General features: G+C 34.9%; 1 protein-coding gene across 1 annotated transcript in view; it reads right to left on the reverse strand.

Annotated features, from left to right (window-relative positions):
• The window catches only part of HEN2 (RNA helicase, ATP-dependent, SK12/DOB1 protein), an 18,066-nt gene extending 6,631 nt beyond the window's left edge, over nt 1-11,435 (reverse strand). The window contains exons 1-11 of the mRNA XM_021420376.2: nt 9,970-11,435; nt 8,218-8,532; nt 7,987-8,091; nt 7,830-7,898; nt 7,401-7,568; nt 7,252-7,323; nt 7,062-7,178; nt 5,502-5,711; nt 5,258-5,416; nt 2,254-2,343; nt 2,040-2,132 (exon numbers count right to left, since the gene is read on the reverse strand). Coding sequence (XP_021276051.1) covers nt 2,040-2,132; nt 2,254-2,343; nt 5,258-5,416; nt 5,502-5,711; nt 7,062-7,178; nt 7,252-7,323; nt 7,401-7,568; nt 7,830-7,898; nt 7,987-8,091; nt 8,218-8,532; nt 9,970-10,941 — 2,370 coding nt within the window. The 5' untranslated portion in view covers nt 10,942-11,435. The remainder of the gene's footprint in view (nt 1-2,039; nt 2,133-2,253; nt 2,344-5,257; nt 5,417-5,501; nt 5,712-7,061; nt 7,179-7,251; nt 7,324-7,400; nt 7,569-7,829; nt 7,899-7,986; nt 8,092-8,217; nt 8,533-9,969) is intronic.
• Nucleotides 11,436-11,818: the final 383 nt, after the last annotated feature.

An 11,818-nucleotide genomic window follows, 5' to 3' on the forward strand; every position in this document is an offset into this window, starting at 1 on the left:
GATGTATACTCTTCAACAGTCATGTCATTTTGCTTCAAACAATGAAACTTTTCGTATAATTCCATAGTATAATCAGTAGGTAAAAATTACTTTTGTAATTTACTTTTCATGTGCTCCCAAGTGCTGATTTAAGCTTCCCTTGTCGTGCACGTTGCTCTTCAACTCTCTTCCACCATTGAAGGCAGTACCTTCAATTTCAGCTTTACAAAATAACACCTTTCAATTTTCTGCCATGGGTTTCCATTCAAAGTAATTTTCCAAACTAGCTTCCCAATCCAAATATTCCTCTGCATCAAATTTTTTATGAAAATAAATTATTTCGATCTTGATTCCTACACCATTTAAATCAAGAGCATGTAATAACCGGCCCTCCAATCCAACTCTTGCCACTTGATTTGCGAGTCCATCTTCATGAAAAGGGCTCTCGTTATCAAATTCATCATCATCCTCAAGATCTTGAATCTCAAGGGGGTTGTGGTCACCTTCCGGATTCTTTATTCGGGCAGCCCGAGTCAAGTCATCAATTATTCTCCGCATCTCTGCCAACTCAGCTTGTTAAGGCTGATTGGCTCTACCTCGACCTCTGCCTCGGCCAGCTAATCTCCTAGCTAAAATCCTTATAGGATAGTAAGATCGTTTGCTCTGATACCACTTGATGTAGCCAAAGGGTTTAGGGCAATTAGAACTCAACAATTAGGGCTAAAATAGGGTTGATTGTGTTGGAACGATAGAAAGATAATTGGGTTTTTTTAAAAGAAACCTCTTGACTAAAAATTCAAAATAACAAAAGATAATAATAATCTTCTATCTAAGATCACTTATTTATAATAACTAAGATAAATCCTAATCAAATAGTAATCCTAATCCTAAATCAAGACTTAAAGTACTAAAACTCTAAGAAAGATAGGAAAAAGAATCTCAAACTAAATAAAATAAAAAAAATAAAATCCTAAGCTAACGAAAATACTAAATAAAATAGAATTCTTGATACGCCTGCATCAAGTATATAATTGTGTAAAAGTAAACAAATCTGCAACTACACAAAATATTAAATATATAATCACATTAAACATTTATAAACAATATATAAGTCCTAAAATCTCATTTTTTATATGAACTAATATAATTTATATTAAACTTATAGCTAAATAGATTATTAAGAATGTTAATGGAGTATATTATTCAAGCATGGCCTAATCTAATTATAATCATATCATATACGAAAATAACCATAAAATATATTTAGATTCGTACAGTAAATTTAATACATAATACACTTAAAAATATAATCATTTGATTATATTAAAAATACAAAAATTCAAAATTATACATTTTATAGTATTTTTAATATTTAAATATTACTATCTCCGTTTCAAATTGAATGTCCATCTTACTATTATATGATGTTTCAGAATAACATGCATTTTCCCAACAGGACTATTTTCAGTGTTACCCTTCTTAAAAATACTAACTTTGATGAACTTGTCTAGCTTTATGACATTTAAGGGTAAAAGTTGTAAAGTAAAGGGTGAAATTCCCCATTCCTCAAACATAGTGCCATTTGGAAAATTGGCATTCAGTTTGAAATAAAGCGAGTATTAATTTACATTGTTTTTTTATTACATATACTATATGACTTACGGAATTTTTATATCCCTACAATGTAATATAATATTATTTTTTATTTATTAGCATTTTAATTCTTTATTTAATTATTATGCTTCTTAAATGATCAACACATTTTATTTCTTCTTATTTATAGAGAAATTAAAGTTATCAAATATGTAGAAAACAGATATCTTGAATAAAACCATTCTTTTATGTGAAAGCACCATTTGTTTAAAATATACATCTACTAAAACTTATAAATTCAGCAAAGTGTTAAAATAAGTTAAAATACTAAGGACTACTGCGATTTTGATTTTTTTTAGAAGAATGAATTCACACAAATACATGTTGAGGCCAAATCAAATACAAGTTTCATCCCATTTGCAGAGTAATGTCAGATCTACATAATGAGGCAATCCCAAATGCAATACCTGGGAATCACGCATTTTTGACTTGAGTTGTTGAATCTCATGATTCACCTCTGCCTTCCTCTGGAAAGATCTAATTTGATGCACATCTTGAGACTGCCATGCACCAAATAGGGTAAGCATAGGGAATATAATTTAGTATCTAATTTTATAAGCACAAATGCGTTCTATAATTGAAGCAATAAAGAAAGAAATCTGAATTTAAATTAATGTGAACCTTGTGGAGTGGATGAGCAAACAACTTCTTCTCGAGTTCCTCAATTTGTTTCACCAACTCAACAATTTCTGGATCTTCAATTTTCATGTCCTGTAAATCAATTTATATAAGCAATTCACTATTTATTCCTATCCAAAGTTCTCTCACACAACTGAATTTAGAATTTCAAAAGCATGTTGTTGAAATATATGCCTACCACTCCTGAGTATGTACGATGCTCATGGAAAAACAGAAAAAAGAGTATACTGTTAGGCAATTGCAAGCAATGAAGAAATGAAAACAAAATGGAGATAAAATACTGTGAAGATGCTTGCTAAGTGACGGCTATTCAAGATGATACAGCCATGGAAGGAGATGCTTTGTTATTTTCATATTTATAACTTTCATACTAGAAATTTCAGACTCTAATTCATAAATTTGGGCTATAGTCATGTACACTACAGAGTTTATTTTTTCTGATACATGAGCCCAAGGGGAAGTCAGGAAATTTTCAATATATAGCTGATAGGAGCCCCTAGTCATGGTCCATTGGGTCTTATTCTGAGTTTAGCTAAATTATTAGGGCGTTTCTTGTGGTCTTTAGTTAGTTGAGTCTTTCCTAATTCTAACAATTTCAAGAGTCTTACTTCCAGGAAGACAACTTAAGACTTACATACTCATATCTGCATCTATTGCTAGACTTGGTAGAGATGATCTGTAATTGAGATTTCAATTGGTAAGAGTTCTTGGAGAATTTGTTATTTAATGATTGGAAATTTCCTCTTCTTTGCCTTTCTACCCTACAATGCTTCAGTTCAGAGTATATAGCACAAAAACAGCACTCATAAACTTGTTTCCTTCTTATCTAAATGCTACCAAAGAATTCCAGCAACCATTCTTTTAAATTCAACCCTCGTTTGAGATCAAAACTCAAATAAATCTAAGCCTTTTAACTCATACACCCTTATCCTAATTTCAACCATAAACCTTTACTCCCCATTCTCTAGCATTAGCTCATCATAAACCTTAAGTAGGCAGACTTTTCTAATCTATCCTACATAAATTGGCATCAGACCGAAAGATCCGTCTTTGTTCCTATTTAACTTTCCCTTTCTCTATTTTATTCTGCATCCATGGTAAGCAATACTGAACTTTCATCAAAGTTTCAAACTTTGCACAAAAGTTTTGAGGCTTTTTATTAAGGTCATGAAGCTATCAACAAGGATATCGCATAATCAAAAGCTGAAAGTTTATAAATAAAGTGTTGATATGGGAAGAATTAAAGAAAATCTTAGGATGAGATAAAGGGCCTTTTTTGAAGCTGTCCAATGATGTCTCAAGCAAAGAAATTTTGGAGGCAGTTAAAATCAAGAGATAAGGCCTCTTTGGGCCCAAGATCAGACACTACCAAAGCTTTAAACTGATTACTCATTCTAGTTCTGAACAATGCAGCACCATTCAGCCACCCAGAGCAAGCCAAGGTCTATGCTGATGTTGAAAAGGTCAAAGTTGTGCAAGCAATCTGGCCTTCAAGAAAAGCACAAGGTGAGGATAAAAAACTTAAAGTTATTGATTGTCCAGGCTAACAGAGAAAAGTCAGGCATGCCAGAAGCTGTTTCCAGGGAACCCAAGGATGAATTTGTGTTCAAAAATTCCCCAGTTTGTAAATGCTCTAGGCATTATTCATGGCAATTTAATGTGATGGAAGGAAGGCAAATTTGCTACTTATCAATCTTAGGTTCCAGAGAAAAGTTTCAAGTTTAATGAACTTAGGTCAATTTGCACGCTTGATGGTTCTTCTACTTCAAGACTTCAAAAGTCAAGGTCAAGTTACCACAACCAGAGGAAAATGATGCACGCATGACAGAAGATAGTTTAATCTTTTCATATTTATAATTTCAGTACTAGCAATTTAGGAATTATTTAATAAGTTTGGGCTATCTCCGTACACAAGGGAATAATTGTCAATTTTCAGTTCCTGTACCCTAGGGATATTCTAATATTTTTCTCTTTCCCAGAAATGAGCCTTAGGCATGGTGCATAAGGTCTCCTTTTGAGTTTAGAAAATTATTAAGGCTTTCTTCAGGTATTTAATTTATATTAGTCAAGTCTTTTTCCCAATTCTAATAGTTTTAGGAATCTTAGGCCAAGGAAGACAAGTTAGAGCTTGCCTACATATTTGTATTGCTAGTCTTGTTAGAGTTGATTTTAGATAAAGATTTGAGTTATCAAGAGGGTATGTCATTGAGTGGTTTGAAATTTCTTCTCTTCTTTTTTCCTTCCCCACAGAAACAGTGCTCCAGGTTACACTGGTTGCAGCACAAAAGTGGCATCAATAAGCTTGTTTCATTCTAATTCTACTGCTGCCAGAAAATTCCAGCCATCTTTCCTTGACATTTTTGAGATCAAATCTCAACTAAATTAAACCATAATGAATTTCTAAACTCTAACACTAATTCCTAATTCCTACCATAAACCCATAGCACTTCATCACTGATTTTCGAGCTTTGGCCCACCATGAATCCTAAGTCAACAGGCTTCTCATAATCTGTCCTACATCCACAGAGTGTTCTGCACAGACTATGGGACAAACAGAAAAGAACGAAATGAGGGAGAAGGAAGCTAGGAGTCAAACTGTTACAGATAGACAAGATTGGCTTACTTCTTGAGTCTGGGGGGTATTGGAAGTTTCAATTGGTACGTGTTTCTCATTGAGACAAGGTGTTAGATGGTTTATTGAAGTTGTTTCAGAGCTATTTATTTTGAAATTTGTTAGGGAGTGTTTATATCTTTAGCTTTCCAGCAGAATTTTTTGTATGTGGACAATCTTCTTGTTGCAGCCCCAATATCTTTCACATAAGTCAAATGTTGACTATGAAAAACACGGAACAAAAAAACAAAATATTGCAAGAAATTAGAACTATCAATAGCAAATGTACCAAATGGAAAAAGTTTTCAGAATTATCTCACTTTTGGTTTTACTAGGCAAAATAACTCACAATATCTTAATATCATGAATAGTTACCGTGACGGGATTAAGTTTTGGAAGGCCTTGCGGAAATCGAGTTCCTAGCTCCTGCACTGCCAGCAATATACTCTGCCTGGCTTCAGGTGGCCGAAGATCAGGAGGTATGGATATTCTGATTTTGCTCAGAGCAGAAACAAGGGGCAACTGAACAGGAACCTAAAGTAGATGAAAATTGGAGATCAGAAACTTCAGAAAACCAAGACTGAAGTTTAGCTTTTGTAATTTGGCTGTTTCAACTCACCACATGCATTTCACCCTTCTCTGCAGGACAGGGTGGGCATGGTTTTGGCCGTGCACCATTCTCACTAGAACCAGGTAAACAATGAAGTAGTGTATCCACGATATAACCACCACCACGAGCAGGCAATGCACCTAAACCTGCAGAGGGTCTTTTAACAACATTAACTACAACTCCCCAGCCCCAATCTGTACTGCCTTCTCTTACTTTGATCTGCAGTAAGCACTTTCAAGTAAGATGTTGAATCCTAGTGCCAAAAAATATCCAAAGCAACATTACAAACCTAACAGTATATATCCAAGTTAGGTGCAATTAGGTGACACAACAATTGATGTCTATCCAATATATACACTTAATAGCAGGATAAACTATGATAATTACAATATTTGAGCATGAATCCGAGACATCATTGAGAGAGGAGGAAAAACAGGTGCCAAGGCAAGATGTGTGTGTGTGTGTGTGTGTGTGTGTGTAATGAAAACCCTTTTTTCTCCAAGAAACAGACCACTGAGCATTTGGAAAAACCTAAAATAAGTTATGGGCAAACAGAAAATATTTCTTCAATAGAAGTATATATGAATTAATACATTTAGTTAAAATAAACATCCAGAAAGCACATGGTCATTTATCTATATAATGAAACAAAAACTTCTAACAAAAGCACACTGCCATACATTTAACAAAAAAACATAAGAGTACTTCTAGTTTATAAACAATATATATATATGGATTAATATTTGATGTACAAACAGTGTAAAGCTTCTATACACAATCAGGTACCAAATCCCGACACCTCATTAGTGAGGTGTCAAGATTTGGTGGCCTGATAGTGTATAGAAGCTATACACGGTTATGTATATATGTGTGTATACTATGAAAATATTCCCTTTTATCAAACTATCAAAAGGAAACATTCCATGCAAAAGCAACCCAATTCCAGGACAACATTCAAATAGAATTCATTTTGATGTGATACGGACCACATTTAGCCAGGTTAGAAAGCAAATAACAACTTCGTACATTTGCTGTTTCAGATAAATGAAATGTTTGAAATGAATCCTTAGACTGGAATTAAGGGAAAGGTGGGTGGAGGATCTGACCTTATTAATTCACTTCCTTCCCTAAATACGATTTTTTGCATGGTTCAAAGAACTGTAATTTTATGCCTCTAGTAAGTAATGACATATTGCTGGTCCTAAATGGGACAAACAACCATATGGCGGTTATGGATTTTTAACTTAAAATTAAGCAACACGTGTATGGAGTTGCATGATGACCTTGAATGCACAGGAACTGCACTTCAAATGAAACACCAAAAGTGACTAACTAGGCAGTTTGAATTTCAAAATTTTGATTGATAAGTTCTATGAATGGGGAATTACTTTATGGATAGTTATGGCACAAAAGTATATTTTTACAAACTTTTGGCATTCTCACTAGTAATTAATGAGAAATAAGAATATATATATATATAGAGAGAGAGAGAGCTGTACAGCATATTCAATAACAGATGAGCAAATAGTGCTTTCAACATAATCAACATCAACTACAATGAGCACGTACCAGCCGTCCAGGATCAAGATAATAAAGAATTCTTTCAGGCCTAGTAATTTCAGACATCAACTTCTTCTCTAACTGGGCTATTTCCAGTTTTAGTTTATGATATTCAGCTACTTCAGCCTGCACATATAAATAAATGTTTGTATTGACACAAAATTTTTTGAAAACACATCTAAAGAAGGAATGTGATTACCTCTCCTGAAGCATCAAGCAAGGCAGCTTCCTGTTCCAGCTTTGAAACCTTCTTTCCTATATCAGGTAAGGCCTGAAACACACAAAAGTCCATAAGTTATTGCACGCACAGTATGCTTATATAAAAGAGAATAGCGATTCAGCAAAGACCTTCTCATATTGAAACTGGTGGAATGAGTTCCTTATCACATGCTCAGCAGTGATCTGGCCTTCCGCACGGCTCATTAAATTCAAAATTGAATAGTAACTCAGTCTGAAAGTACTGACTAAAGGTGACGGTTTACCCAATACCATGTCCTTGAGTGTATTCATCTCCATCTGTAAAAAGGGATGATGGAAACTTTTTTGCTGCTTTAAAAACATACAGCAAGAGAATACAGTATACTGCTAGCCCAGATTTTACTCCAATAAGAAAGTACTTTTACAAATATCAATTTACAGTGAAAAAGGCAGTAAACAACAAGAAATCCCAGAGGGTCAAAATTAAAAGGTCATATTTTCAAAGACTTTTCAAGATTGGTAAAACAGTGTTGAATAGTTGCAGACTTCAAATGCAGATAAAAAGAATTGATCAATCACCTGCTCATCAATCATAATGATACAAATACCATGTTCATCCTTGCCACGACGCCCGGCCCTTCCGCTCATCTACAGGGTTTAGACCATAGAAAATGATCATCAACTTAAAAGATAGTTAAAATTGATTAAAAGGAAAACGAACAAAATATTCACTCACCTGGATATACTCACCAGATCCGATATAACGATGGCTATCACCATCCCACTTCTTAACAGAAGTGAATACAACAGTTTTTGCAGGCATGTTTAAACCCATCGCAAACTGCAAAAAACAAATTTTACAGTGGAAGAGTGTCATCATTAATACTCGAGGTATAAACATACTGAACAATAACATAAAGCACATATCATAAAAGAGCGTTGGTTGGGAGCCTTGAGATGATCTTACTGTTTCTGTGGCAAAAAGTGCCTTTATAAGGCCTTCCTGGAAAAGAAGCTCCACCAATTCCTTGATAACAGGGAGCAAACCAGAATGATGTACAGCAATGCCTCTCATAAGCAAGGGTAACATTAATTCAATAGCAGGCAAACATCTATCTTCTTCATTCAAGCAGAGTACCGCATTGCGAAAAACCTGTTCTACATCATCCTTCTCCTCCTGTGTATTGAAGTCAAGCTTGGACATAGACATTGCATGATATTCACACTCTCTTCGACTGAAGCTAAAAACAATGACTGGATGAAATTTCCGTTCCATAATCATCTGAAATTCAGAAAGTGAATGACTGAAACAGATATGATTACAATAGCAGAAACAGAGCTGGGATGGAAGACAAAAAGTACGTTTACCATGTCTAATTATTTGATATTACCATTGCTCACACAGACATGACATGTCTATGACTCCCATTACTAATTAATTGAAATTGCTTTTTACTATGAATAAATGAACGAGTTTCCCAGGCGAAACCAAGGAATCTATGGTGTGCAAGTTAAATGTCAAAAGGTCGGATGTTGGCTACAAATAAGATTAATTGCATATTAGTGGCAGGATACTTAAACCCAAGATTTATGGATGACATAAAGAGATTTGGCCTGCTGAGTCATTATTATCCCAATAATGTGATCATTCTTACTTTTCAGATATAACATGGCATTCTCCTATTGGAAGATGGCCTACCAACCCGCCCCCAGCATAAATATTCTAAATAATTAATAACATAGGTGAAAAAGTGATATCTTTATTTCAAAGTTTCCAACTTATACACAGTTCTTGAAAACCAAATATCCACTTTTCATTTTTACTCCCATTCTCTGTCCACTTTGTGAGATAAAAACCTAGAGATTGTTAAAACCATTTTCCCTCAGCTAAAACTTACATTGTCCCATTTTCATTTTTCTTTTCATAAATGAGTTACTGCAACCATTGAATGGTTTACATTTTACACCCGTAATGTGAGCATATAGGAGGGTAGAATCAAGAAAGACAAGGTCCTCATCCAAAAGCAAATTAATGAGAAAAAGACAAATATTACAAATGGATGCATCCTCTATCCTGATTCAATTCCTGTTCAAAAACTTTATTTGTATGAAGATACATAAAGAAACAAGATATAGCTGCTTATAATATGCAGTGTAACTGCCAATAGAAATCTTGGAATAAAATTGTTTTACTAAACCATAAGCTGGCTTACAACAGAACTAACAATAGTAATCCTCCCATGAAAAGATTTTGAATGTTCTAGATGGACAGATCCTATGGAAACTAATGTTTTAACATAAGAAAGCAACATTCCAGTACTTGGAATTCTATTTTGCTTAGGAAGGAAGAGAAATGGCTCACTTGTCAAATTTAAGTCCTTAAGAAAATTGAAAGTTACATGCCGGAAGAGAAAATTCATAAACATGCAGCAGAACCGCCGGTTATGCCTGTGGAAAGGTCCCCTTTCTCTGTTTTTCAACTACATTTCACAATTCCTGAATTGATTGTGTTCCTAATAGAAACTATTGATGTCTCAGATTTAAGAGATAAAAGTTTTCAGATGTTCAAAGCTACTAATAAAGTGTATCAAACGATCAGAAAATCTTGGGAAGCACAATAAAGCAGAGGAGAAACAAAAGAGATCGGCATACTTTGAACAACAACAAAAAGCAGCTAATAGCATAGATCAAAAGCAGTATTTAAATGTAGAAGCGACACCTTCACAATTTTGTATATGTCAGAGCCCCCTGAAGCACTCCCACCTTTGGAACTTCTCCCACTACTTTTTCCATTTGCACTCTTGTTCAAATCACCCGGTCTCTGCTTTATGAATGAATCCTGGACCTTCATGAAATTGTCCTCCCTGAATTGCTCATTCTCATCAACCACAAGATATAATCCACTCCCACCCATGGGGAAAACATAATGCTGCAAAGGTGTTGGCCTGAAATCTGTGTACACCACATGACAAGGCTGTTTGTGTAGATGACAAATCCACTCCACAAACTCAGTGGCATTGGACATTGTCGCTGAAAGGAAAACCATTTTTATAGCTGGTGGCAAAAATATTATACTCTCTTCCCAAACAACCCCTCTTTCCCTATCCTTCATATAATGAATTTCATCAAAGATTACCCACGCAACCTCCTTCAAAACCTCTGATCCCCTATAAAGCATCCCTCTAAGAATCTCTGTTGTCATGACCAGACAACTAGCATTAGGAGACAAGGTAACATCACCAGTCATCAGCCCCACATCTTGGAACTCATGATGCAGCTCCCTATACTTCTGGTTGCTCAAAGCTTTCAATGGTGAAGTATATATGACCCTCTGCTTATCCCTAAAGGCCATTGCAATAGCATACTCAGCAACCGCAGTCTTACCGGCAGACGTATGTGCTGAGACCAAAACCGACTCATTTCTTTCCAAGCAGGCCACGGATACTTGCTGAAACGGGTCAAGCTCAAACATATAAGTTTTGGCCATTTCCCCATTGTACACTGGATTTGAGAGAGTCCCATGAATCGATTCATCTTTAATTGAAGTGTACCCACTTGGAACTGCAACCTCATGCACGCATGTTCGTGCTAGACTTCTCCGTTTGGAGGCTGATTCTTGCTTAGGGGTCTCGGTAACATGTGGTTTTTCAGGTGATTTCCGCTTCCCTAGTGCAGCCGGTTCTTCTTCCATTGTAAGGGTTTACTCTGACTACTATTAGATACCAACTTCACTAAAGTTCCGCAGCACCTTCCAAAAATGTTATGCCACTTCCCCTCGGCTAAACCAATCGAGATTTTTATCCAAAAAAAAAAACCGAGCAGATTATCACACCATTAGATGCAAATACACCTCAAAAACACAGGGAAAAAGAAGTAACAATAATGGTAGCTATAGCAAAGCACATACTTATTAGCTGAAATGAAAAATAGCTAAAAATAAACAGAAAATGAAACAATCCGATAGCTCACATTTTGCCCCCGAAATGAATTAAGTAAACGAAGCTACAGCTTTCGGAAAATAAAAAAACAAGAAGAGAAAAGTAATGCACAATAGAAAAAATTAGGGTTGCTTGGAAGAGTAGGAAGTTGTGTCTGTAACGTGCGAGCGAACCTCTTGAAACTGAAAATGGTAGCAGCAACTTAAGGTTTAACAGAGCAGAGGCAGGCAGCGAAAGAGGGATTTGATATCTTACTTCGTAGAATTAGAGGATGAGCCCTTCTCCTTGTTAACATTTAGGACTATACCCCACTTTTGATGGACGAAGGTCCAGCCCAAGTTTCAACGCTTTTAGAGCTTATTTGGTTACCTAGCTCTAGAAAAAGAAAAAAAAATGATGTTGTAATAATTGAATACTTTTAGCTAAGGTTGTCAATTAATTTGTAATTGTAATTTTTTATTCAAACTCCATTAAAGATTAGGTATAATATCTAAAAGAAGTTCTTAAATTATTCAAAAAAATTTATATAAGTTTTTATATTTTTATTACATTCAATTAAATTTTCATATTTTTATTTTAAATTAAATAAGTGATTAAGATTAATAATTAATTTAATCAAAATCATTTGTT

The sequence above is a fragment of the Theobroma umbraticum genome, unplaced genomic scaffold (assembly GCF_002168275.2).
Source record: "Theobroma umbraticum cultivar Fairchild unplaced genomic scaffold, ASM216827v3 scaffold_56.0, whole genome shotgun sequence".
In the NCBI taxonomy this organism is placed as follows: domain Eukaryota; kingdom Viridiplantae; phylum Streptophyta; class Magnoliopsida; order Malvales; family Malvaceae; genus Theobroma; species Theobroma umbraticum.